Raw genomic sequence first — 27,649 nt, forward strand, 5'->3', positions numbered from 1 at the left:
GTTGATCTGGCCCTGCAGTAGAGCTCTGGGGATTATTGTCAAGGCTAGCTCTGTGACCTTGGGCAAGTTACTTTTCTATCCAAGTTTTAGTTTCTGTAAATTGGGACAATAATATTTAACTTGGACTGTGATGAGCAAATGAGAGAATCAAGATGCTTACTTAGCAAAGTGCCTGACCCATAGTAGTGAAATGCTGGTAAATGTTAAATATTAATACTAGTAGGGCTAATATGTTTTCATTTGTGTTCTTTTGTGGAGGGGATATAATTCCTTTATTATTGCATTTTTTTTCCCAATGAATTTTGGTGACCTGTTATGTTGAAAGATGATTTTGTTTAGCATTGAGTTTAATAGATTAATTTAGGGAGACTTGCCTCTCAAGTCTGAGCCTTTATATCTGAGGGAAAGATAGTCCCATTTAGTGAAGTCTTCTGTCTCTCAGAGACATTTTTAAAGTTTTTTGTTTTTTTTTTTAATGAGGTTCCTACAAACATCTACCTTCTATTATCATGTTGTTTGTTTACATTGTGGATAGGATCTTTTCTTCCATTATGTATACTTCTGAATGTTAAATGCTTTTACATAGGCATTTTAATAAATTTGCCTTTTCTTAAAAAATGAAATTTTCCGGTTGCTGTTTTTGGATGTCTCAGATACACATTATTTACAAGTAATGATTATTTTGCCTTTCCATTTCAGTATTCATGTTCTGTATTTCTTTCATTTGCCTAATTAACATTAGTTAAGGTTACCCGCAGAGTATTATTGTATGGTGGTATTAGAGCACATTGTCTGCACATGTTTTTTTTTTCAAATTTAGATTTAGGATAGCCTTCCAGTCCCTTTGTAGAGACCTGAGAACACCATTTAGTGCAAATCTCTTTTTATAGTTGAGGTTGTGGACTCAGAAAGAAGTGACTTGTCCATTCAAGGTCACACAGGGAATGAATGTTAGAGCCCAGGGTGAGCTCTGGGTCTTGACACAGCGGTGCTCTTTCACTATCAGACTATCAGGCCTGTACAACAAAGCTTCCCTTAGCATCTCTGCCAGGTCTGTCCCTGGCTGCAGTATGCAGCTGGACTCTGGGAATCACCTAGACAAATTCCAAGTTTTTTTTTTTTTTTTTTCAAGTAATGTCTGCTCTCTTCAAGTAACAGATGTCCAGACTAAAGAAAATACTGGTAGTAATAGATTTCATCAGATGCTTGATCTAGAAAATGAGAAGCAAATTTCGGGTGGTTCATAAAGACTTAGCATGTTGGCAAGCTTAGACAAAGTTTTCTATTCTAATTTCCCTGTATTTTGTACATTTAGTGTGTTTGGTCTCTCCTGAGAGCAGGACTGGGGTTTGTTCCTGCTTCTAACAGATGCACAGTACCACGAGTGTACGTAACAAAAATAAAGATGATCCCTGCCCTTGATAAGCTTGTCATCTAGCTAGATGGCCCTATTTGAAATCTTTTCTGTTTTTCCTCAGATTTTAATTTTAATTTCCCAAATAAAAGTTTGTGATGTTACCTTTTGACTCTGGCTTGGGCCATTTTCTGAGAACATTATCATTTGAGTTGTTTGTCATTTTTGTACGTAGTACCAGGGAGATGAAGGCAAAGAATGTGCACAACTGAGCAGCAAGGATGACTCCATTAAGGAATGATGTCCTCCTTTATGAGAAAATGTTCTGCTCATACCCTACTTTGAACCTTGTGAGTTTGCTCGGTGCGTTTTAGCCTGTATCTTATTGAAAAGTTTCAGAGCCCAGGTGCCAGGCTTCTAACCCTCTCTCCACGCTTAACCAGGAAAACTCTGTTCCTGTTTCAGTTTCTGCTTGGAACATGGTGTCCTACTTTAGTGTGATGTCAAAGCTAATGGAATAGATAGTGACACAAAAGCACTGGCATAATTTTAATGTGGGCAGCTAAGCTTAACTGCCCTTTGCATGGAGCCTAGCTGATGTTAATACTAATGTTAGGGTAATTTGGGGGGATTTCAAAAGAATAGTAAGAAGTAGTGCAGAATAAAGGGCTAACGATGATATCAACGGGAGGTAAAAACAGGTCAAAGAGGTGAAAACAGGAGACCACTCACCACTAATGGCGGTATCGAGTGAAGCTACCCAAGGCGGATCTGGTGGTGGGAGAGACCTGGCCATTTACTGTTTGGGGTGAGTGTGGTTAGAGTGAGTCATACCGGAAAAGGACCATGAGTAGGCTGGCTGTTTCTCTTACAGGATGCTTAGCATCTTGGGACTTGAAGCCAGGGGGACTGACTGAAGGTCAGTGTCATATTCTGGGGGAGCACTGACCCCCAAAACCCTTTGCTGATGGAAATAACATGTCTTTTAAAGACCTCTAGGAAAGGCTAGTTCCATGCCTTCTGTCAAAAGCTCTTCCACATTTATTCTACTTCTCTCGGTGGTGTTTGTATTAGCACTTTGCCCCTTCCACCCGGTAGCTGTCTTGTTAAAAATACCAGCTTCCTTAACTAAAGGAAAACCCAGAATCTCCACTGTTTGTGGTGGAAGGATACCCCTTGGGGTTTTTTGCTGATTATGGCTGCCACCAAGATAGACCCAAGGCAGCTGAGAAAGTCTACAGTGTTCAAGACACTGACACGGATGTCTACAATAAGAGTATCATGGCTCCAGATTGCTGGTTCATTAAATGAGCTTAAAATTACCTTACAGATAGTGGATCTGTGAGGTCTGGGGTGGAACTTAAATCTCTGGTTCTGATCAGGGCGGCTCTCAGATCCCACTTTGAGAGGCTTGGCTCTGGATGGATAGTGTGCTCTAAGAGGCACACTTCGCCCTGCAGGCTCACGTGTCCACACCATCTAATGCCAGAAAGAAGCAGCACTGGATTTCTTTCCTTGCCCTTGGCTGGCCAGATCTGAGAGATCCAGAACCAATGCCCGCTTCCCTGCAGAACACTTAGCGGTGACGGCACAGGGCTTGAGGCCTTTCTTGAGTCCATCCAAGGCCTGCCCATCAACTTCTGTTTATTTTCTGAGAGCCCCCATCCCACCTATGGTCTCACCGTGTTAGAGCAGCAGTGAAATCTCACAGAACATCTTGCACAATTCATTTCACAACGTGTCTTTTTCCTCTACGAGACAATGAGCCTAGAACTTAGGAAATCCAGGCAATCCATGGACCAGATTCTAAAACCATCATCCATTGGTATTTGGTTTATGAGAGACCTTGCCCCGTGTGTTTTTCTCCTATGCGCTTGTTTGCTATAGACTTGCTTAAACAAGTATCACGCGGCCACCTGAAAGTCAAAGCAGCTTGTTTACAGTAATGCCTAGGATGGCTGGTAATGCTTTTAAAAGATTGAACCATTTTCAGGTTAACACTCTTGAGTTCAGCCCTTAGCTCCATCATAAATAATTATTCTTAACTACAGAATAGAGCATTGCAAATAATATCCATCTATGAACCACAACATGAGTTTTATGTTGATTGAGGTCACATTTGGGGCTGCTTGTCACTAAATGCCAAAACTGCTTCAGGAACTGCTATTCGTCTCTCCTCCAGACGATAGCAAATGTGTTCAGCTTCTCCAGGAGTCCCCCTTGGGGCTCTGGGGACCCTGGAGAACTGAGTGAAATCTCCAGTGGATCTGACTCTGGAGACTTGCGGGGACAAGGAAGTCTTCCCAACTCCAGGCTGGAGTCAGGGTGACCTCACCATTACCACGGCATAGTTCCCACCCTTAATGAAAGGTCACCTGGGCTTGTTAACCCCTTATTTGTTTTCCAGTCTATATAGTCACCTGCCTGTTGACCTTGACTCTGCACATTAGTCAGGGAGGGAACTCTGAAATAAAGATAGTGCCCTGGCCCCTCTCAGCCAATTAAATCTGAATCCCTGGGGTGGGCCTTTGCAAAGGTATCTTTCCAAACTCCTCAGGCCTGAGGAATGCTTGCTCCAGCATGAGCTTGGCGCCTTAGGAACTCTTCTCTGTGGCCCTACCAGGCACTCTTTAAGGCCAATCTTGAACGCTTATGCCCCAGAGCAGATAAATTCCAAAAGGGAGAACTGATAAGAGAAAGAGGAGAGACACGAAGGGAGATCTGAAAACTTTGAAGTTCCAAGTTTTCACCTTTTGACCATTTAGTTGTTCTTGGTGTAGGGCTGGGGTGGGGCTGGAGGGACCATGGAGCACTGGGGGTAAAGCCTGTCTGAAGCCCCAGAGGTTGTAATTTGGTCATTTCTGGGCTGCATTCGGATCTGCAGATAACATTTTGTTTGGCCTGCAGTTTAGCTGCACATAGCAGTTTTTTAAAAAAATGTGAATACCAACCTCTAAAAGGCAGGTTTCACGTGAAAGCATTCTGAGAGTTGATGGTGCTTGACTCCGTGCTAAATCACATGACACACTTGTGAGTGTGGGTTCCTCACGTTTCCTTTAGTCAGATGCTCCATTCATGAGGGTAACCAGTGAAATGTGATTGTAAATGTGTTCTGATTTGGGGTTCACCATTTGAGAAAAAATATTCCCATAGTTACTTTGTATCAATGCCTTCTCCTTCCATAAGCTCCCCCTCTCCCCCAAGGCTGGGCTACAATGATGGCTTAAAAGAGCAATCCTGGGATGACTCTGGATTTTGCTGTGGAACCTAGGGCTGTCTCTTAACTAATCTGGTTCTGAGTGCCCTCATCTAGGGAGCAACAAAAGGAAATCATTTCCAAGGTTCTCCAAGGTTCTCCTGGCCTCTTGGGGTTCTGGTGGCACAAGATTAGAATGGGGACCACTTGGTTTAACAGCAATCTGTGTGTGAAGGTGAAGACACTTTAAGTCAGGGTGTCAGGCGGGCGTTGAAATGCTAGCCTGGAGAAGTCTGGGAGGCCAGAGAGGGAAGAGCTGGAACTAAGGCCTAGAAGCTTCAACCATCCAAAAGGGTCAAGATGGAATTGGTGGTCTTGTGAGGGAGGACGTGCTCCATCACTGGAGATGTTCCTCCCAGACCAGGCAGCCGTTTGGAGGGGATGTTGTCGAAAGCAAATGGTGGACAAGTCCCTTCTCAACATTTAGAGCTAATGGGAAGGAAGGAGGGCCCCCACATCTGCCTCCTTTCCTTCGAAGAGAAGAGGTTAGCTCCCCAGGACATGTCCTGTCCACAGAATGGGATGACAGCACCTTAGTTGTTTTCAACACTGTATTTTTTTTTTTTAATTTCAAAAAATATTTACGACAGTAAAGGTCGTACTATGTGACAGGGGGACAGATGCCTTTGATGCATCCCCCTTTCATTTCTACCTCAAAACAAGATTAAGGCATAAATTACTCGCTGGGCACCGGGCGTGCCTGTTGTCCTCAAGGCGCCGTCATTGGTGGTACCACTTGTCCCTTGAGCCAGCGGATCAGGTATTTGCCACCGAGGTTGCAGAGACTGGGGTGCCCCTACACCGGCTTTAACCAGTGCAGCGTTCAGGAGGGGACCCCTCAGCAGCGCTGGCACGAGCCCTTCTCTCGTGCACGGTGGGTGGGTGGGGGTGTGTGTGTGTGCATGGGTGTGCGCACGCTCATGTGCAGGAGGTGGGTGATGCATGAGGGGGCTCTGCTCCCCTGCTGTGGGGCCTGCGGGGCAGGGCAGGGCAGGCAGGTGGGGAGACTGCGGGCTGGGACGCGGGCCCCAGGGAGTGCCTGGCACACCTGCTCCCGCGGGGGGGCGGGGGGCGGGCCCGCCTGCCTCCCCAGCTCCAGGTGGGTGCCCCTGTTCTGCATCCCAGCTGCCCATCCGTCCCAGTCTCTGCGTCCCAGGGTCCGTCATCATCCCTGGCCAGCAGCTGTCACCATCCCGGGCCCCAGTTCATTCAGGGGCAGCTGCTGGGACCTATCTCCTGCCCACGGAAGAGGCTGGTGGGACTCGGCGCCTTGGGCCACCCGGGGTGCAGGGTGCGGGGTGCAGGGGGTGGGAGGACAGCAAAGAATGCAGATCTGCTGCTCCACCGGGCCCTACTGGGACTCGAGGCCTGGAGTGTGCAGAGTGGCAGGCTTCCTCCCCCGGTGTCTTCTGAGGATGGGACGGGAAGGTTCTGAATTCCTAGCACCTTAGTGGCCCGGGCAGCAAATGCCCCCACAGAGCCTGGGGGAGCCTTTGGTGTGCTGCGGGAGGGGGCCCTCTAAATCACCAGGGCTCCGCGTTGGAGGTGTCCGGGCCTCCCAGGAGAGCGGTCCCTCTTGAAACCAGCTTGAGTTGCTTTCAGAGGGTGCAGGCTTGGTCTCTCAGGAGATGAGGTCAAGTGCAAAGCGAGCTGGTGTCTTCTCCACCCCAGCTCAGTGGGCCACGGGCCTGGGCCCGCAGGCTGCCTGGACCGGTGTCCTGGCCCCCATCAACTTGCAGCCTCCTCTGAGCCTCACTCCAGCCCTTTGGGGGTGGGGTCCAGGCCAGGCTCTCTCCTGCGCTTGGCACTTTTAAAGAAGCCGAGCTGCGGGAGGCAAAGGGGGATGTCTCAGCGGTGGGCAGGGAGGACAAGACCCGTCTCCCCTCCCTGCTTCCTGCCACTAACCCTCCTAAGGCTCCTTTGCCAATACCCCAGCTACCATGGAGTACTCCAACCCCCAGCCCAGCAGGACTCCCTTGGCGGGGGTGGGGGTGGCTGCAGTGGAGTGGATGGAGCTTGAGTCAGGAGGAGAGAACTCTGGCTGTCTGACCCTGCCCCAGTCAACACCCCTTCCTCCACCTCCCTCACTGCATCTATGATAGGAGGTGGAGGCCAGGGGTTCTCAACCTGAGGTTCAAAGACAGAGAAAGGTTTGGGGGCTTGTTAACAGCCTGAGAAATTTTGTGTTTATGTGCTTGCTTCTTTTTCTGATAAGAGGAGACTTAGATTTTATCAAGTTCTTAAAGGGAACCACAGAAGAGTCAGAGCCACAGGTGGAAGGTCCTCGGGTGGCCATAGCTAATCTGTCTGCTGCGGTGAGCGGCAGATGATTCCGTAGCAGGCAAGCTCTGGGGAGGGGGCTGAGTGGGTGGCAGCTCCCACAGGGAGGATACAGAGCCTAGAGGTTAGCTCCCCTGGCCTGGATGCTGCTCTCTCCACCGCCTCCCTGCTGGGGCCTCACCTTCCATAGTGCCAGGACCAGCAGGGCCAGCAGCAGGAGGCCCCCCAGGGTGCTGCCCACAATGATCCAGATGGGGATCTGCGAGTCTTCTTGCTTGGAGATCTCAAATGTGATCTGCAAGGGGAGGAGTGCTTGAGGTCAACAGCATTACTGTTCTGGGGCCCCGGGGGGCAGCCGGATGACAGGCGATGGCCAGTGCCTGGTGGGATCTGCTGGCGGGATGGGTGGCACCCAGCCTGCAGAGTCTTCGGAGCACCCAGCCCTTGCACAATGGACCGGAGAGTTAAGTGACCCAGGTGATCCTGCCTCCTTTTTGAGACACTTTCCGCCTTTGGCCTCGGGCCACTCTCACTCCTCCTGGATTATCCTATCACATGAGCTACTTTTTTCTTATTTTCTCTGCTGCTTCCTCATTGGCAACAGAAACTTAGATTCTGGGCTGCTGGATTCTCTAGAAGAGAAGTGAGATCTGAGAGGCCTCCTAACCTTCTAAATTTTGGTGGTCCTTGTGCCTCTGTCCCTGGCCTGAGAACAGCAAGGAAGGACAGGGCTGCTATTTGCTTTCTTGGGGAAGCCGGTTTGAGGGTGAGGAGTCACTTTATGTGACTTTATGCTTTATGTAGAGTCACTTCCTGGAGAAGTTTACCTATAGTCTTATCCGGTGAGCACAGTGGGCGCAGGGCCCTTCGTGCTTTTAGGGGCCCACAAAGATATTCTAATTTCTTTTAAATTAGAAGAAGAAAAATATAATCTTGCTTGGATTATGTTTGTCTTTATAGGGACACTGTCATAAAATAATCATCTAAATTATTATTATTATTATTGTTTTTTAAGGATTTTATTTACTTATTCATGAGAGACACAGAGGCAGAGACATAGGCAGAAGGAGAAGCAGACTCCCTGGGGGGACCCGATGTGGGACTGGATCTCAGGACCCAGGGAATCAGGACCTGAGCCAAATGCAGACGCTCAACCACTGAGCCATCCAGGTGCCCCTAAATTATTTTTTAGGGAGGAAGGGGCTCCGAGGGTAAAAGTGCTCCAGGCCATGTAAGGCCTCACATAGCCCTGGGCAAGCTCACTCCATGGTGGGGCTTTACCATCTATACACAGACGGCTGTCACGTTTCTCCCCCTACCTGGCCTCTCTGCTAAATCCCAGACTCCCATCCTACCCTCTTCCTGGCCCACTTGGTATCTTTAACAGGTCCCCAAACACACTCTTGATCTCACTCCTCACCCTCAAACCGGCTTCCCCAAGAAAGCAAATAGCAGCCCTGTCCTTCCTTGCTGTTCTCAGGCCAGAAGCCTTGTACGGGGCGCTCTTACCTTCACGACCACATCGCCAGCAAAGCGTGTCCATTCTACCTTTGAAGCACCCAGAATGCAGCCAATCCTCCTGCCTCCAGGGCCGCCTCCTTGGAGTGAGACCCCGTCGTCCTCTCCCCCAGAGACTGTAAGACCCTGAACTGCCTCCCGGCCTCCACCTCTGCAGTCTGTCCACCGCACGGCAGCCGGAGGAAGGCAGATGTATTCTCTGCTCTGCTCCCAGCCCCCCCAGCTCGGAGTGGAAAATGAGCGTCCTTGTCCTGGCGCACAAGGCCGCACACCCACTGGCCTCATCTCCTCCTCCCTCCACTCCAGCCCTCCTGCTACCCAGCCCCCGACGTGCCAAGCACACACCCACTGTGCAGTCTTTGCATTGCTGTCCCTTCTGCGAGCAGGGCTCCCCCACCCCAAGATAGCCACGTGATCCCCCCATGCTCCATGGCCTCTGTCTGATGTCAGTTTATCGGGGAGGCTTTCCCCAATCTCCTTGTATAAAATAGCCCCCCCCAACCTCCACCCTTTTGCGCCTGTGTTTTTCTGGGCAGACCTCATCACCACTCAACACTGATATATTCGAGTGTCTTGCCAGTCTTCCCAACTAGAATGTCAGCTTCAGGCGAGCAGGGCTTTATCTGCTCTGTTCACTGTTCTATCTTCAGTGCCTGGGACAGAGTAGGAGCTCTGTCAACATGCTGGATGACTGAATGAATGAACCCCCGAAGCAGCCCTGGCTTGGCCGCGGACACAGTGTTCAACAGGAAGCAAATCACAGCCCCCTCTCTGCCTTATCTCACACAGCCTCAGTTTCCACATCTGAAAAATAGGGGCAGGTATACCTCACGGCACCTTGAGGAGTGAGCCAGGTAAAGTGCCCGGCTCAGAGTCAGGGCTCAGCAAATGGCTCGGGCCTTCTATGTTCTCTTTCCACCCAGGAAGGCTGGGACCTTTACCTCCCCACCCCCGGCACCAAGCACGTAGCCAAGCCAACAGAGGCTTAGATTTGGGGCTGCTGGATTCTCTAGAAGAGAAGTGAGGCATCCAGAGAGTATTAGGGAGATCTGAGAGGCACCTGGGTGGCTCAGTGGTTGAGCGCCTGCCTTCGGCCCAGGGCGTGATCCCGGGGTCCTGGGATCGAGTTCCACATCGGGCTCCCCGCAGGGAGCCTGCTTCTCCCTCTGCCTGTGTCTCTGCCTCTATCTCTGTGTCTCTCATGAATAAATAAATAAAATCTTAAGAAAAGAGAGGGATTTGCGGGGAGGTGGGAGTGGAGAATTCACTTAGAAGACATGAGCTAGTTGTAGAGGGAGGGTAATGTGTGCATGCGTGTGTATGTGCGTGTTGTGGCGGGGTGCTGAGCCTGTACAGCACCTCTTCTCTCTTGGTCACCTGCAAAATTCTGACACATGTCTTAAGATTCATTCCAAGTGGACTGTCTCCAGAGAACTTTCCCTGGACATCCCTCCCCCAGGCCCAGCACCTGTGCTCACCCCCAGATTGCAGCCATGCTTTGTTATCCTCATCCCCTTGTCTGCTTAATTCATCTCTGCATCCCCTGGGGGCCTGAGTCATAGGAGGAACACCCAACAAATGCTGGATGAATGAACAAATAAAACTGCTTCTTAGCAGGGGGTCCTCTGCACCTGCTCCCCCTCTGCCTGGCAGCCCCCCAATCTGTTTATGAGTGATATTTGTGTGTTTTATTAAGGTCTGGCTTCCAGTCCACGCTTACTGTGCTTTCCAGCATCTCCTGGGGACGGGGCCGGGGGGGGGGGGGTTGGGGGTGTGTGGGGTGGCTGCTGGGGGTTAACTTGGCCTCTGGTACAGGACCACTCTCACGGACCCCAGGCCATGGACGGTTTAAACAGGGATGTGGCCAGTGGAGGGCAGCAGTGTCCCACGTCCCATGCCTCCTCTCTCCAAAGGTTTAGGCTTTTCTTCAAGACCCAACTTCTCATTTTCTCAGGAGAGCAGGGCACACAGGAAGAAGCCCCACTCCCTTCCTGGGCCCTGATTCAAGCCTGTCTGGTCTATGACAATCCAGCTTTATCCAATTCAAGAAAAGTCCCAGTACAGAGACATCTTGCATCCCTTGCTCTTCACGGATTCAGTTCACACCAGACTTCTAAAGCACGCTATATGCATTTCTTTAGATTGGAGGTGAGAATGGATAGGGAGGAGAGTGGTGGCTGGTCACTCTAGGCTGCCAGCCTGCCCAAGACCCTGCCTCACTGCTGCTGGAGCCAATCAATGGGTCCCTCCCTGCCACCCCCCCCCCACCGCCCTCCCTGCCCCACATGCCCCTCCCCCCCTCTCCCCACCCCCAGGCAGGCAGGCCTGAGGAGGTCCAGTTCTTTCCTCTAGTGTAGAGTCCACAAGTTCCCCTCCTTCCTCTGCTTCCCTGGGGGTGCTGCGCTACAGAGGCCCCCCCGCCCCCGTCAGGCACTGGGTAAATGCCTGCTTCTGGCCCCCTCCTTACTTTGGCCCCTAAAGGCCTAATTGTCTTACTTATCTCTTCTGATGCTGCACTAACTGCTGATGGGCCCATCTCCCTCCTGCAGGAACACAGGAGCAGAGAGTATAGGAAACTCTAGGGGAAGGAGTTGGAAATAGGGCGGATTCCCTAGCTGGTCTGGCTCAAGCTCAGGCCTGCAGGGTTTCCAGGGGCTCACCTGGCGGCTGGGATCCTCCTCGCGGAAGATGAAGGGACTGTGGAACTGTCTCTGCAAGGCCGCATTGACCGTGATCCTCATCAACCTGTACTTGAGCTGTAGGATCAGAGGCCTGGTCAGAAGCGGACCCCTCCCCTGGAGGGAGACTCCCCAGCACCCACGGCCTGCCCTTTCTTCCTTGGAGTGGAGCCCAGGTGCCCTACTTACTGCTTTTAGGGACCTCAACCACAGGTTCCCCAGCAGGTGGAAATTGATTTCCTGGTTGGGGGCCAGCCTCACGTTGCAGTTGATGGAGATGACATCAGAGGTGCTGTGATTCTGAAAGAGGAGGTAGGTCTCAGGGTGAGCGACCGGGCTCTGGGGGAGCAGGGGAGGCAGCTAGCCCAGCCATGAGCCAAGCAGAGGCTTGGGCCACCAGAGAGATAGCTGAGCTGTGCGCCTTGCCCAAGTTTTGCTCCTGGAGGCGGGAGGTGGGGCAGAGGACCAGGGACCAGAGAGGTGGGGAGTGGGGGGGGGGGGACACATGGGCTGCGGTGGCCTGGGGGTGGCCGGAGACAAGGTAAGGATGGTATATCTGATGCCAGTTGAAGTTGTACGTAATCGCGTGTCTTCCAGGAGCAGAACTTTGGTTCGACGTGAGGGAGCCTATAAATGTCATCACCACACAAACAGATTAAAGGAGACAGTTGTATGATTACTGTAACAGATGCAGAAAAAGCATTTTAGGAAATCCAACTTCTGTTTATGGTAAAAAAAACTCCCAAGGAATGTCCTGAATCTGAATAAAGACTATTACAAAACAACCTACGGCAACCTATCATATTTAATAATGAAAAAAACAATTTTTTTTTAAAAAAAAGGAGGTTCAAGACAAGACTGTCATCATTTCTATTTCCCACTGCCCTGTAGGTCCTACCCAGAGCCAGAAGATGAGAAGAACAGCTTACAAGGATCGAATGGTAAAGCTAACACAATTATTATTTACAGATGATACCATCTTGGCGGAAAACCCAAAGAAATCATCAACTAATCAGAATGTATTAGGTTAGATTTGTTAGTGTCCCTCTCTTGCAGCCACCTCAACCCCACCCAGGCTTGGTCTTCAGTAAAAGTACACTGCACTCAGAAAATACTTTGTGTCATGCACTCGTTTGGGGAGATAAAACCAAAACAGCCTTGATTTTGTTTGGGGGAAGAATAGTGAAAGTTTGCTCAGAAGCTGGTATCTGGGGACAGTGGCAGCCCTGGGAACCTAAAGCTGGCAACTATGAGCCGGTGTCTTGGGGAGGGGCTTTGGGAGGTTAAATGAGCTCCTTCCATCTCTGGGGACAGGGAGGACCCAGCTGATGGGGTCAGTGTGTCCAATGCAAGCCATGTAGGTCCTGGCCTCTGTCACCTCACTCCGGCGGGGCTTCCCCTTCCCTCTCTCCTCCGTATCCTGCTGGCCCTTTAAGGGACAGGTGTCATTTCACTATCCCTGTTCCCTTACTGGAGGTCATCTGCTCTGCTGTCACTCTCTTGACACCTGTCACAGCCTCGTCCCCTGGCTTCTTTGACACTCACTCTCACGTGTCTTCTGAGATGGTGAGCTCATGAAGAGCAAGACGTGTCTTTTCTCCATCCTGTTTCCTCTGGGTTCAAGGCTGGGCACACTGTGCTCTGGGCAGCTCTAGTGCCACCAGATACGGAGAGGGGGGCCGCGCAGGACACTCACCAGCTGTGGGGCCCGGGTCAGGTCTTCCTCCGTCGGGGTGTGCCGGTACTCGGTGCTGTTTCCCCAGATGTTACAGGATGTGTTCACCTGCACAAGGGCCACGTGCAACCGGCCTCACCCCCAGCACCAGCACAACCCAGCATCCCAGAGATGGTCCTTTCTCCTCTCTTCCCCGGGAAGGCCCTGCTGGCCCTGGTCCTGGCAGGAGGAGCTGAGGTCTGAGCACGTGGGGACACACCTGGGGGGCGGTCTCTCTCCAACTGGTCCCCTCTGTAAGCAGGTTCCCTAGGGCCCTGGTACCTGGTCAGTGAGGAAGTCCCTCAGCATCAGCAGGCGGTTGCCCCCCCTGGTGGCGATGGGGACGGTGATCTTCATCATCACTCCATGGATGGGGAACAAGCCCAAGTTTTGGATCTGTGGCCAGAGAGGGGAGGAGTCAGTACTCCCAGCAGCTGCGGGTGGGGGGTGGGGGAGGATGAGGTCCATGGGGGTGATCCCCACAGCCAGGCCTGGGAAGCAGGCCCCTTCATGTCCCCTGGGGGCATATTTCTTGTAGGAGCTCTAAAGCTCCGTGGAATCACAGTGGGGCGGGGGTGCGTGGGGGGTGGGCCACACGGACGAAGTTGCATGAAAGTGCTGAAGGGGCCGGGTTCCTGGAGGTTGAGGACAAGCCAGTGGAGCCATGAGGCTGGGGAGCAAGGTCATGTCATTTTCCCTTGGCTGAACCACCTTGGGCTGGGGTCGGGGCGGAGATGCTGAGAGCAATGAGTTGATCATGAGGGAGAATCATGAATTAATGAAGGCTCTAACTGGCGAGCAAGCGGGGGTGCACATTCTAGCTGTGACCCATCCGGTGTCGGAGCAGCAGGGCTCTGGAATCAGAGGGGCCGCGACATGCCCAGGGCCGCGACCGTGTCCGAGCTGTGTGGCCTCGGGCAGTGGCTAAACCCCTGCTGGACCAGCCTCCCAGGCGCCAGCGTATCTGAAGAGCAGTTCCCAGCGTCAGCCTGCCCCCAGCTCTCACGCAGGGTTCAGGGGGCGGGAGCCGGTGCGACCCACTGGGCGGACTGCTCCATTGCCTCCTCATTCTCCTTCTCGCTCCTTCCTTGCACGGAGACAGAGGGGAAAGCCACACTTCCCAGCCTCCCGAGGTAACTGGTAGGCTGAGGAACTGCCAAGGAGCTTCTTTAGCAGGGAGGAGCTTGCTCTTCACTGCTTCCTCCTTCCCGGGATGAGAACGTGATGGCTGGAGCTGCAGCTCTTTTGGACCATGAGGTGAACTTGAGAGGCTGGGAGCCACGTGTCGAGGATGGTGCAAAGGATGGAAGACCCAATCCTGAATGACTTTGTGAAGCTGCCAGCGTGGACTTCTTTTACGGAAAGAACAGACCCTGGCCCATTTAGACCACCATTTTTTATATTTTTTAAATTCTATGCAGCCACACCTAAACTTCACTGATACATCTCTCAGTCCAGCTCTTTTTTCTTTTTTCTTTTCTTCTCTTTTTTAAAAAAGATTTATTTATTTATTTATTCATGGAAGACACACACACACACACACACACAGAGAGAGAGAAAGAGAGAGAGAGGCAGAGACACAGGCAGAGGGAGAAGCAGGCTCCATGCAGGGAGCCTGACACGGGACTTGATCCCGGGTCTCCAGGATCACATCCTGGGCTGAAGGTGGTGCTACACCGCTGAGCCACCCGGCTGCCCTTTTCTTTTATTTTTTGTAAGATTTATTGATTTTTATTTGAGTAGGGGGAGAGGGCCAGAGGGAAAGAGAGAGAGAACCTCAAGCAGACTCCCCGCTGACCACAGAGCCTGATGCAGGGCTAGATCTCACGACCTTGAGGTTGTGACCTGAGTGTAAACCAAGAGTGGGATGCTTACCCACTGTGCCCTCCAGGTGTCCCCCATTATTTTCTAGATGAGGACTGAAAGCCTCAGAGAGGAGAAGGAACTTGCCTAAAATCACACAGTGAGTGGGTAGCAAACAGGGCCGGGGCCGAACCCCAGGCACTAGCAATGACTTCAGACTCCTCCCCTCCCAAATGGGGACTCCTCGGCTCTTGTCCCCTCTGCCAGCCTTACTTTGAAGACGCAGCTGAAGGGAGGCCCGATGCCATCGTACATCTCCAGTGAGCTGTTGGGCTTGACCTCGTAGTGGCTCAAGCTGCTGCTCCTGCGAGGACAGAGGACAGGGCCACCGTGAGCCCAGTCGGCCTTGGCCAGTTGGGTAAGTGCATTTAAGAGGGTGTGGGCATGTGCCTGGCTCCCCTAGACCACAAAAAAGAGCTTTGCTCCTGTGTGCACGGACAGGAGGGCTGTGTCAGGGAGGATTCAGAGCCTCCGCAGGATTACAGCTGAGATCAAGTAGCGACCTGCCTCCTGCAGACGGGCAGGGACCAGAGAGCCCGTTGTTTGCTAGCCCTGCCCCGGCCCCTCTGCCCAGGGACATGGTCTCTTTGGTGCATGAACTTGCCCCCGCCGGCCGTGGCATGGGAAGGCCTGAGCTGGCTTTCTGTGTGGTTGCTGCCCTGCCTCCTCCAACAGCCTGGGAGCCCCCAGGGGACAGGCTGGGGGCCAGAGGCCCAGGATGGGGAGGGGAGGTGGGAGCAGTTTGCCTCGAGGGGAGAAGCATTTTCTCACTTTCACTGTGTAGAGCTGCTGGTGCAAGGTGGTGATAATGAAAAGCAGATGGACTTTTAGTAGGGTATTAAACAGTGAAATAGTATTATTTAGTAGGATTTTAAATAGTAAAATAGTATTTTACTATTTTACTAATAGTAAAATATTACTATTTTAAAATCCTCTCCGACCACACCCCCACCGATTGCCTGCCCTGGGGGTGGACACCTCCCAGGGGGGCCCTGGGCCTCCCTCTTTGTCCCTGGTGGGAGTGCCCTGGAGGCCAAGTCTGTGTCTCCCCTGCGGCTATTTTGATACCACCCGCCCTGCATGGCTGGGGCTGCACTCCCAGACCCCTCAGGGACACACCAGCTCCGTGTCGCAGTCACTGGACACTGGAGCCTGGCCCTTGAGACCTCGGGTCCTATTAGAGCCCCCTAGAGGGAGCTGCATCTTAGGCCTCACTTCTCTTGGGCATCCTCCAGCCTGGGGTCCTGGGCACCCCCCTGCCCACCTGGTGAAGAGGACATCAGCCTCATATTTGAGGTGGAAGCGCAGGAGGGCCGTGTTGTCTTCCTTGGTGCTCTCCTCCTCATCACTGTCACTGCAAGGAGAGCCACGTGGAGCGGTCAGCGGCTCCCGCAGCTGAGCCCGCACCCTGGACGGGCTCACTGAAGCGCCTTCATCCGGGCAGAGCGGGGCTTGCTCCCCCCACCTCCCAGCATACAGGTGAGAAAAGGATGGCTCAGAAAGGTTGGGTCAACTTCCCATCGACACACAGCGTGTAAATAGTGCAACTGGGAGCAGAGCACTGGCTCCTCTCCTCCTTCTCCAGTGTTCTTTCTGCCTGGACTTCTCTCTTCTAGGACATTTTTCCATTTTAGAAGACCTTCCTTGGGGCACCTGGGTGGCTCAGTGGTTGAGCGTCCGCCTTTACCTCAGGGCGTGGTCCCGGGGTCCTGGGATCGAGTCCCGCATCAGGGTCCCTGCAGGGAGCCTGCTTCCCCCTCTGTCTCTGCCTCTCTGTGTGTCTCTCATGAATAAATACATAAAAGCTTTAAAAAAATGAAAAGACCTTCCTTCCCCTACTCTGTGAGGATAAGCCCTGCTTTGCCTGTCTTCAGGGGCTGCTGTGAGGCCTGACCATTTATCCACGGTGCTCTATAACTGGAGGTTATAAAAATAGGTGCCATAGAAATCACTATTTAAAGGTAAGGGTATGGGACGCCCGGGTGGCTCAGCGGTTGAGCATCTGCGCTCGGCTCAGAACGTAATCCTGGGGTCCCGGGATCGAGTCCCACATCGGGCTCCCTGCATGGAGCCTGCTTCTCCCTCTGCCTGTGTCTCTGCCTCTCTCTGTGTGTGTGTGTGTCTCTTATGAATAAATAAATAAAATCATTTAAAAATAAAGGTAAGGGTATTATTATTTATATCTGAGCGGCCACAGAAATGCAGCAGGTGTGTGCACACTTGGGGACTGATGGGGGGTACTGTCCCGGGTTGGGGCAGGGAGGGATGGCCTGGTGATGATTCCACTGGGTGCAGGGGGGCGCAGTTGCTAGCAGCAGAGCAGGGTGGGAGAAGCAGCGAGCAGGGGTGGGGGGAAGGTTGGGGAGAAGGAGAAGGCAAGGCCCTGACCTGCCAGTGGTGAGCCGGATCTCCAGATGGTGCAGGAAGACGGATTTGCTGAACTCAAAATCTAGCCGGAAAGCCACCTGCGAGGAAGAGGTCCAGTGGCAGGGTTCTGGGGGGCTGGGGGGCCTGGGAGGCTGGTGGGGGGGCTGGGTGTGCGTCTGGGCATGGCCAGCCCGCCTCTCCCCGCCCCTGCTCTCATCCCTCTCTCCCTTCCCCCAGCCTTGCACACCCTGGTCCTGGGAACACGCTGCTGCTCTGACTGGCTCTTGCCTCAAGCCCTGCTCTCCAAGCAGCCTGGTCTCAGTAGGGTCTTCTCTTGCTCCAGAACCTTCAGTGGCTGCCCACTGCCCAGCAGTGATGGGCCTAGGGTCCAAGACCTGGAGTCTGGGCTTTGGAGATTCTCCTTCCTGGAGAATTAGCTTCTCCCCTGACACCTTCTACCCACTTTCCACTTGCACTTTGAAGCACGTGATGAGCGCTCACAGAATGGTCACGTTTCTCCCAATCTCTCCCCCTGCACTCAGCAGGATGACGGAGGCCAGACTTGGAAAAAATGTGTTAGGATAAAGGGCAGCAGGGATAATTGGCCAAGAGGTGGTGAGAGAGTGGTGGGTGGGTGGGAGGGGTGCCCTCCCAGGTGCCCCCTCCCCAGGTGAAGGTGCCGATGCTGTCTGGAAGTGGGCGGGTACCTTAGGTCATCTGAAAGCCATTTCCCGGGAGAGAAAACTAACATACTTCAAAGCCATGTGCAGGCTTCTCCATCCCTCCGTCTCCCCTCTGTTCACTTCCATTTCTCTGGCATCCCCAGTTTCTCCCAGGACCCGCCCTGGTCCCGCCCAAACACCGTCCCCAGCCTCAACCTTGGCCTTGGCCCGGAAGAAGGGGTAGCTGACATTGCAGACTTTCTTGTGGAGTCTCCTCTCCTCATTCACGCACTCGATGCTGCCGTCTGAGTCGTCCTGGGGGCGGGAGGGGGGCACCGGGGGCAGCAGTTGGTGGACCAGGGACCCAGGTCTGCGGGCCACCTGTGCCGTCTCTGCCACCTGTACTGACACTGTAGCACAGGCCCTTGCAAGGGAGCTGGGACCACAGGGGCTCTGGAGACAGGGGTGGCGTGGCTCTGAGCTGGGGCCCCGCTGGGTTGGCCCAGGGCCGCTCCGCACCGGACCCAGGGAGGGACTGTCACACAGCACTCAGCTTGCTGCTGCTGGGTGCCCATGTGGCATCGGCCTGGGTTTCATCTGGCTTATCTGTAAAATGGGGATGGGAGTGCCGACCTTCTTTGGTTGCTGTGAGCATTAGGTGGCACAATGCCTGTGACGTGGTGCCTGGCAACACCCAGAACAGCGTAATCACTCAGTAGGATGAAGCTCTGTCCCTAATGCGCTCTGCACCCTTGGGCGCTGGCTGGCTACATGCCTGTGTGTCTCGTTGGGCATGCATGTGCCCATGTGGATGGAAAGGCAGATCTGCGTCGACTCTGCACGTGCGGGTCTGCATGAAGGCACGTGTGTGCACCTGTGCCCGGCTGCATGCGTGAGGAACACGTGCATTTCCTCGGAGATACAGGTAGGTCCGGATGCCTCTGCGTGTGTGCGCGCGTGTGTGTACAAAGTGCACGTGATCAGACTAATGCATTTGTATCTGGCTGGGGGGCTGCTTCCTCCACTAGAGCTCCCCTTGGATAGATGGGGTGCAGAGGGGCAAACTGGAGAGAGGAGTTCTCATCTCCCAGCTGGGAGCAGTTTCTGGGCTGGGGCTGAATGGGCAGCATCCTGTGAAGGAGCCAGGCTGCCGGTTACCCCTCTGCACCACCTGCCGTGTGTGTGTGTGTGTGTGTGTGTGCAGCACTTTATGGAACACACTGTCCTCTTCTCTTTGCCTCCCTCAGTTCCCAAAGCCCTTCTGTGCCACAGAGATGAAATTCCAGGATTCCTGCCCCTGGGCTTAAGAACAGGCTCAGCACTGTAAAGTCTGGGCCAGGGAAGCGATGAAAGGTAGATGCAGGCTTGGGGTTCGGTTTCCCTTAAACACCCCAATTCAAGGGCACTTGGGTGGCATCTGCCTTCAACTCAGGGCATGATCTCAGGGTCCAGGGATCGAGTTCCACATTGGGCTCCCCGCAGGGAGCCTGCTTCTCCCTCTGCCTGTGTCTCTGCTTCTCTCTCTGTGTTTCTCATGAATAAATATATAAAAATCTTTGAAAAATTAAAAGAAAAACCCAATCTAGATGCAAACATCACATGGGCTCCGCATCTTCACTCAGGGCTGTGGGGGCCTTGGTGGTGGGGCCCAATCCTGGGCCTGCTAGAGGGAAGGCCTGGTGGCAGTTCTGCAGGGCACGTGAGGACAGAGGGGCCCCGGACAGAGGGGCCACCCTGCACTCTGGGCTCCGTGTTGATGCTCTGAGATCCCTGAGGGTGGAGACGGTGTCTGCAGGGACCTGGGACCCTCCAGCACCCACACATGATGGCGATGTCCTGGGTTTACTCAATCACCGTGTCTTAGGGGCTTCTCCGTGCTTGTGCCCCGCGGGATTTGGGGTTACAACAGGCCAGCATGAGGCACTGTGTTTCCTCGGGGCACACACAGGGCTGTGCCGGGTGGGGGGCGTGTTGCGTGGGGCTGGAGGAGCCTGTATGGCCTGCTGGGGCTTCGGGAGGCCACTGCAGAGCACGCGACACGAGGCCTAACTGCCATGAAGTGCTGGCTCAGGAAGCAGCCGCTGAGTAGGAACCCCACTCTGCCACTCGTAGGCCCCTTCGCACCTCTCTGTGCCTCAGTCTCCTCCTCTGTAAGATGGTAGCCAAGATGGCACAGGAGTTTGCTGGACAGGAGGGACTGTGGTGGGACAGGCCTCAGTGTGAAGGCCGGGGTTCTGGGAAACAGCTGTGGCTGGGGGGGCTGAGGGTGTGGGGGTGAGGGCACAGGGGGCAGGTGATGGGGCATCAGGACAGGCCTTGAATGCTACAACAGTCTGGAATTTGTTGTGAGGGCAACGGGGCATGACAGGAAATTTTAAAGTGGGGAATAACCTTTTCTGGATCTTGTTAGAATGGCCCTTTTGAGAAAGCCTGAAGGATGAACTGTAGGCAGAGGGTGTGAATGAGCTGGTGCGCGCACGTGGTGTGTGTGTGTGTGTGTGTGTGTGTGTGCACGCCTACTCGTCTGTGTCCCTAACAGGCTGAAAGACATTCCTCCCCACAATCCTGAACGGCTCAGGCCCTCCTCTACTGGTGGTTCTGCACCCTGGCTGCACACTGATGTTACCCAGGGCACCTTAGAGGCTCCTGCTGCAGGCCCCACCTGGCACCAGATCCACTGGAACCTCGAGGAGAAGCCTGGCTGCGGGTATTTGTAACCCCCTCCTCCCGGGTGATTTTAGTGCGCAGTCAGCCAGGCCCTTGGCTGGACTCAGGTAGGCCCGGCAGGTCACCAAGGTCTTACCTTCTGGATCAAGCTGGCAAACTGCAAGTTTGTTGACTGGGAAATATTTAGGACGGTGCTATAGGCATTCTCGCCCCTGTTCTCCAGCATGGCCTCCACTGCGACCCTTCGGCGAGTGCTCTCGATGATGAAAACCGTGGTGTCAAAGGACAGGGTGTATGTGGAGCAGTCCTGCACGGGCTTCCTCAGCACTCGCTGGCAGTACTCCCTGCAGGACAGAGGCCCCGAGGGGCCAGGCAGGTGGAATGGGGGGGCAGGGGGTGTGCAGGGCCAGATCTCACTACATGTGTCACCTCTCTACTCAGCATGTTTCCCTTTTGGCCCTGGCTACCAGGAAGCTCAGGGCTCCACGCAGAGACAATCTTGATGAGTAGCCTAGATGGCTTGACCATTCGCTTCTCCACCCTTCTACACAGTTTGCATGCTCTATTTCTATTTATTGTATACGTCTTCTATCTAGTCACCTCACGGTTGGGTAAAAGTAGAGCATGGATTATTTGAAAATAAATGATGTAAACTGAAAATAGAACATTTTTCATGATTTTTCCTTGTGTGCTACTTTTTTTTTTCCTTCTGGGATCAGGGAGCTCGTGGGCACCCTGCTAATCCTCTGCTAGCCTCCTTCGCGTTGAGCCCAAGCAGTCCACAATGGGCTGTACAGGTCACCCTGCTGGGGGCTTGGGGGATGAGCATCCAGGATCACAGGTCCTGGTCTCCACCTTTCATCTGTTTGGTACTAAAGACTCCAAAGAAAGGATTCTTTTTCCTAAGCAAAATTTGAGGAGGTTGGATAGATGAGTCCTTTTCATTTTGCAGAGGAAGTAACTGAGGCCCAGAAAGGAAAGGCCCAGACATGCCCGAAGTCACACAGGAATAAAGAGGCAGAGCCTGGGCTAGACCCAGGGTCCAAGTTCAGTATTTGATCCATGCTGCCTATAAGAACGACGTGCAGGAAGTAATCAGGGGCCCTGGGAGCCCCAGATCTACTAGTAGGGAGGGAAAGGAGTCAGGGTGGGGTGGGGAGGAGCCGACTCACATGGCTGTGGGCAGGTCACTGCGGGCATCCAGCAGGAGGTCAGGGACACAGTGCTCATCCTCGTTGCAGCCGTTCCAGAAGGGCACCTGGGCCAGGGAAAGCCAGGGAGGGGTGGCTGGGTGGCCCCTCTGCTGCCGGCCATCCCTCACCCCCTCAGCACACCATCCTAGACATGGGCTTTGTCTTCTCTGCCCTCCTCACAGACACCACCCTGCTGTTCCTCATGCTTTTGCAGAGACAACTCCCTTCTTTAAAACGTGGTTAAAACTCGGCTTCTCCCAGGTCCCTTTCAGTTCTCAACTCTCTTCCTCCTTCGGCTGGTACCCACCCCCCCAGCAGGGCGATTGCAGTCCATGTTTACAGATCAGCTGTGCTGGGGGCAAGGTCTTAGGTAGTGGGGGTGCCGGAGGAGGAAGACATAGCTTCTGCTCTCAGCTCATGGGGAAGATTGGTACGCGAATAAATAATTAGAGTGTGAAATGTGCAAAAAAATCTTGGAAATCTGTATGAGGAATAGGAAAGGCAGAGGGAGGAAACAGTCACTTTGGCCTGTACGTGGTCAGAGAAGCCTTCAGGGAAGAGACAGTCGTAGGTCGGAGTTCTGAAGGATGACCACGTTAGCTGCGTGACCAGAGGAACAGGGAAATCGAATGGAAGGACGAGCCTGTGCAAAGGTCCTGAGGCATGAAGCAGCATGGTGAGTTTGGGAAATGATGGGTGGTTTAAGTGTTGCCGTATTTTGGGGTGGAGAGGATGGAGAGATGGGGGGGGTTCTTACAGAGCCTTGGGGAGTGCCTTGGAGCTGATGGGAAGCACTGACTGCTGCAGGCAGGGGAGTATCCTATCAGCCCTGCATACTGAAGGCTCCCTGTGGCTGCTGTGGGTGCGTGAACTGGAGGGATCAAGGCTAGAGTAGGGAGCCCACTGAGGAGGCTGCAAGAGATGATGATGGCCTTGGAAGGGTCCTGGGTGTGGAGAGGAGACAACAGGTTAGGGGCGCACCAGCGGTGGGGTCCCTAGGACCTGGAGTTCATCAGAGCTACAGGGCCCAAGGCCCAGGACATTGGACAGGTTCCTTCCTTAGCGTCTGGAAGGGTGGCCGCACCATCCGTTTGGAAACACAAGAGTTATGTTGAGTCAGTTCTGGGGCACCATGACTTTGAAGCACTTGTGGTCTTTCCAGGGCAAAGTGGTCAGCAAGCGGTTGGGTGTTCGGGTCTGGAGCTGAGGAGTACAACTGTCCCTCCCGAGGACACAGCCGAAAGCCAGGGCAGGGGGAAGAAGCCCGCACAGATCTGAAATCCATGGACTCTTCTCGAAGGGGAACTCCTCAGTCTCATGAGATCCCCACGCGGCCCATGGCTTCCCCATCGCTTGGCCGATTTGCAGCTGGAAGCAGGTACGCGGCAGCCCCCAGAGAAGCAGCGCAGCCAGAGTGGACGGAGTGAGGCCTTCCGGCGAAGGGACATAGTGGGAAGGCCCGTGGTGGCCCCGAAGGGCTTCACTGAACCCCAGCACCCATGTTCCCCCGTGACTGCGAGTCTCTGATAAGATACTCCACCCCCACCCAGCCTCCTGCTTAAAAAGAGAGAAAACTGGGATTCCAGGGTGACTCAGCAGTTGAGCGCCTGCCTTCGGCCCAGGGCATGACCCCAGGGTCCTGGGATCGAGTCCCGCATCGGGCTCCCTGCATGGAGCCTGCTTCTCCCTCTGCCTGTGTCTCTGCCTCTCTCTCTCTCTCTGTGTCTCTCATGAATAAATAAGCAAAATCTTTTTTTAAAAAACCCTGCATTAGGGGTGCCTGGGTGGCTCAGTCAGTTAAGTGTCTGCCTTCAGCTCAGGTCATGATCCCGGGGTTCTGGGATGGAGCCCCATAAGGGCTCCCTGCTCAGCGACGAGCCTGCTTCTCCTGCCTCTCCTGCTCCCCTGGCTCATGCTCTCTCTCTCTCTCTCTCTCTCTAATAAATAAAACCTTTAAAAAAAATGGATGAAAACTGTACTATAACCTTCAGAAACATTTCCATCCGGTTGATTAAAAGGAATAATTAATGTGATAAGCAACTGCTGCACTCAATTATACGGAACAGCTCATTCCCCCGGGAGGTGAGATATCTCAGCGCTTGAGCAGCTACATAGGAATCTGTCGACGAGGGGGGTCCCTGGGTGGCTCAGTGGTTTAGTGCCTGCCTTGGGCCCCGGGTGTGACCCCGGGGTCCCGGGATCAAGTCTCGCGTTGGGTTCCCTGCATGGAGCCTGCTTCTCCCTCTGCCCAGGTCTCTGCCTCTCTATGTCTCTCATGAATAAGTAAATAAAATTAAAAAAAAAAAAGGGGGGGAATCTGTCAACGAGCGCTGGGCAGAATGTTTCTAATTTGCTAGAAATCCAGATTAACAGGACTTTAGAAATTTAGCTGTTCCTTGCAGCTCTCAATAATATGATGCAGGTTCTTCCTCCTGAATGTTCTCTTCACGCATCCCTTCAGCCTGCCCTTCTCACTTCTATCCCTTACTTACAAGGTCAACGCCCCTGGAGTAAAAGGCCACTCTGCCCACGCCCGCAGAGCTGGGCCTGGCCTATTCCTTGAGGTCCAGCCGAAAGTCACCCCCTCCAGGAAGCCCTCCCGCCCTGGCATGAGCATCTGATTGCTCAGTTACGGCTCCTCTGAGCTCACTGTCGTCTTGGTCCTGGCCTACGCCACTCCTGCCGGCTGGCACAGCTTCCAGCAGCGTTGGGCAGAGCCAGCCCCGCGCGTTAATCCAAATCATGGGCTTCGACACGCTCACTCGTAGAACAAGTGGCAGCTTCCCACGGGTTTGCTGTCGTGGCTCTGTAATTACGGCGGTGGGGGAAAACAGCGGGGGGGACGCAGCACACCGGCTCACCGAGGACTCTGGCTTTGCCAATCCACTCCCCACCCCTTCTCGAACATTCGACAACCTCTCTGATATGTTTGTAATGCAGAAGCAGGAGAAAAGAGGGAAGAGGTGAGGGTCGAGGAGGGCTGGGTGGTGGAATCGGAGGGGGGTGGTGTCAGGGAAGGCGGGGTGGGGGGTGGATGGGAGCAGAGGGGATCTCCAGGAGCTGTGCTGCTCCTTAAAGTCCAGGAACGGTTCACAAACTTCACCTGTTCCCCCTGCACAGTTCGGACAGAACTAAGCTGTGCTCTTTCCTTCGAGTGGGCTGTTGGTGGGAGGAGCACATGAGTGTTGGATACCAGAAAGTTCTGACGTCCCCAGAGCCGGGGATTAGGGGCGTGGTCGAGAGGCTGGAGCAGAGCTGCAGAGCAGGCTCTGGCCTCCAGAGCCCTCACCCATCCATGGGGGAGGCAGGTGGTAGAGACCCAAGGGCGCTTCTGGATCTGTGATCCTCCAGGACCCGTCCAGGGCTCACCCTATGCTAGACAGGGGGGTCCTTGACCTCGTTGATGAAGGAGGAGGGAAGGGGTCATGCTGTGGGTTTGCAGGGCAGGAGAGGGGAGGGTGCTGCAGGGGACTCGGGGGTGCACTCTGGATCTGGGCTTCGGGGAGTGGGTGGGGGCCGGGGGTACTGAGCCCCCGGGGTCGTGTGCCCCGGGTGCCAGGATGTACCGAGACTCGGAGGGTGGTGGGCCAGCCGTCGTCCAGCACCGGGCCATGGTCGGGGTCCTCCAGGGAGTACTCCACCCAGAAGGTCACCGGCTTCACGTAGTCGGCAGTGTCCTGAGGAGGAAATGGGACGGGGTGAGGGTGCGTGGAGCACCTGTTCCTGGGCCAGGACCCTGAGAAAACTTCTGCTCCCTGAGGCGGGAGGGCAGCCTCCCCATCGGCCTCCAGGATGAGTCCAGGATAGAGGAGCGTGCCAGGTGGCGGGAGGTGCAGCAAACCCTCCTCCCGCTGAGCCTTCAAGGCCTGGCACCGGACCCCTAGTGCCTCGGCCTCGGGGGAGCCAGGTGCCCCCCCACACCGTGCGCACACCCTGGCGAATTCCAATGGCCTCTGTATGCTGGTCTCACCCCCTCCTTCAGAAGCTCCTGGCACAGCCCCAGCGCCGTGACACGGCTTCAGGGGTGTGTGGACTCAATGAATGAACAAATGTGTGGATAAAACAGGCTGCTCCGATGCACCCAGGTGTAGATGGTCAAGAAGGGGACGCTTAGAGATGCCTATAAAGTCTCCCAGGTGGAACCCAAATCCTGATGCCACTGGCTTCTTTGTATCCAGGCCGTGGCTCTCCCCAGCTTGGGCTTGCATCAGAATACCCAGGCGGGCCCAGCGACGCACTGAGGCCTGAGCCCACCTCCAGAATCTCGGATTCGGTGGGTCTGGCCTGGGGCTTGAACACCTGTGTTGTTAACAAGGGCCCCTGTGCCGGGGCTGCTGCTGGTCCGGGGGACCACACCTTGAGAATCAGTACGCCAACCATCAGAGGCGACCACACGTTAACGGACGTGAGGACTTCCCACATCTGCTCATCTTTCTGACTTCTGGCCTTTGAACTACAGGGGTCAGGTGGGCTCTGAGTGCCCCCTGCTTGCGTCTCCAAGGCTGGAGCGGTGGCATGGGTATCTGGAGCTTCTATGGGGCCGACTCTTCATCTTCTTCCTTATTTGCAAAACCAGACACCGGGCCACTGTGGGTTCTCTACCTCTCCCAGGCTGCCCACTCTGGGTTCCTCCTCCCTGTCTGCCCCCACCATGGGCCCATCTTGCCTGGTCCTCATCTTCAGCCAATGCCTGCTTCCATTCCCTCCCTACAGACTGACCCCTGTTCCCTCTGTGCGACCTCACGGAGCCTACCTTCCTCCCCAGATTTCCTCCCCCGCTAAAGACACAAAGGGCATCAGAGAGGTGGGGGGAAGAAGGGATTTCGCAGAGGGTACCACGAGGTGACAGGCAGTGTGTTCTAGTGGCCTTTGTTCCAGGGCATGAATATGGGGCGGCCAAGGTCCAGGACACCGCACCCTGGCTCGCCTCCTGAGACCTGCTGGGGGCTTGGAACCGGCCTGACGCCAGCTGAGCTCTCTGTCTCCCCCGTGGCAGCCCCTCCTCCAGCTCTGTGTCCCCTTCCTGTCTGAGCTGGGTCCCTGCCGGCGGGGCTGCCGGGCGTCAGGCTCACCAGGACATGGAAGCTGATCCGCTCACAGTGCTCCTGGCCGGAGGAGAGCAGGACAGCTCTGTTGGTGTACCGGTCGCCGCCCTCATCCAGGTGGGCCCGCGGCGTGTACCGCCTCTCATCCATGGTAGCATTGTACCTGATGTCTGCAGGAGGGAGAGGGCAAAACCATGGAGGTGGAGCCACAGTTCCACCCAAGACTCTTGGCCTGTCTTTTAAGAGAGCCTCCTGAAAGCTAGCCTCCTCCAGGAAGCCCTCTAGCCTGGCCAGGGCAGAGCTGCTCTTCTCCGCTCGGGAGGCCTGGTGTGGGTGGGAAACTCCCAATGCAGGGATCGAGGGAAGCACTGAGAAAGGAGAAAAAGAAGGAGCCAAGGAGAAGAGAGGCGAAAGGAGGTGGGATGAAGAGGGGGGCTGATAGCAAAGGGAAAGAGAAAAAGGAAGAAATGCAGGAGAAATGAACGAGGTGGAAGAGGAGGCAGGACGAGGGGCCAGGCTGTTGCGCTCCTTTGAGCCCCCGCTGGAGTCCTGGACACCCCCCAGCTCTCCCTCCACCTTCCAGGTTTTGCCCTGGCCTCCGGGATCCTGTCAGGCCTGGGTCAGAGCCTCTGCAGGCGGCAGTCCCCACCCCACGAGCCCCTGCTGCCAGCTTCTCAAACCTAAGACCCCGTTCTGGGGTTTAAGGCCTGCAGCCTTTAATGAGACTGATCTTTTACTAAATCCAGGAAAGCCTTCGTCTCCTCGCCTGTGCCCCAGCCAGCCCTCTGCATGTGCCAGGTTCTTGACCTTTTTCCTTTTACAGATAAATGTTGAAAGAGGAGCACAGCTGCCCAGGCTGGCCCTGACCTCTCCCCCACCCCACCCCGTCCTTCTGGTGGGCCCTGCTCCTTGGCTAAGAAGCTTTCAGAAATCCCAATTGGCTGCCCAGGGCCCAGTGCGGTCCCAGAACTCGCAGCCACTACTTTGTGGGGCCAAGTGGGCCCAGGGCGGCCGTGAGCAGGTGTCTGGCTGCCGCCCTGGCTGGAAGTGAT

At 54.4% G+C, this 27,649-nt stretch overlaps 1 protein-coding gene across 1 annotated transcript in view; it reads right to left on the minus strand.

The window, feature by feature from the left end:
* Positions 1–5,147: 5,147 nt before the first annotated feature.
* The window catches only part of ITGA11 (integrin subunit alpha 11), a 114,704-nt gene continuing 92,202 nt past the window's right edge, over positions 5,148–27,649 (minus strand). The window contains exons 17-30 of the mRNA XM_072738921.1: positions 26,625–26,767; positions 25,119–25,229; positions 21,532–21,617; positions 20,496–20,703; positions 17,909–18,007; positions 17,052–17,128; positions 15,928–16,017; positions 14,877–14,967; positions 13,083–13,196; positions 12,783–12,869; positions 11,276–11,386; positions 11,069–11,164; positions 7,072–7,185; positions 5,148–6,434 (exon numbers count right to left, since the gene is read on the minus strand). Coding sequence (XP_072595022.1) covers positions 6,363–6,434; positions 7,072–7,185; positions 11,069–11,164; positions 11,276–11,386; positions 12,783–12,869; positions 13,083–13,196; positions 14,877–14,967; positions 15,928–16,017; positions 17,052–17,128; positions 17,909–18,007; positions 20,496–20,703; positions 21,532–21,617; positions 25,119–25,229; positions 26,625–26,767 — 1,499 coding nt within the window. The 3' untranslated portion in view covers positions 5,148–6,362. The remainder of the gene's footprint in view (positions 6,435–7,071; positions 7,186–11,068; positions 11,165–11,275; positions 11,387–12,782; positions 12,870–13,082; positions 13,197–14,876; positions 14,968–15,927; positions 16,018–17,051; positions 17,129–17,908; positions 18,008–20,495; positions 20,704–21,531; positions 21,618–25,118; positions 25,230–26,624; positions 26,768–27,649) is intronic.

Source organism: Vulpes vulpes, chromosome 15 (genome assembly GCF_048418805.1).
Source record: "Vulpes vulpes isolate BD-2025 chromosome 15, VulVul3, whole genome shotgun sequence".
In the NCBI taxonomy this organism is placed as follows: domain Eukaryota; kingdom Metazoa; phylum Chordata; class Mammalia; order Carnivora; family Canidae; genus Vulpes; species Vulpes vulpes.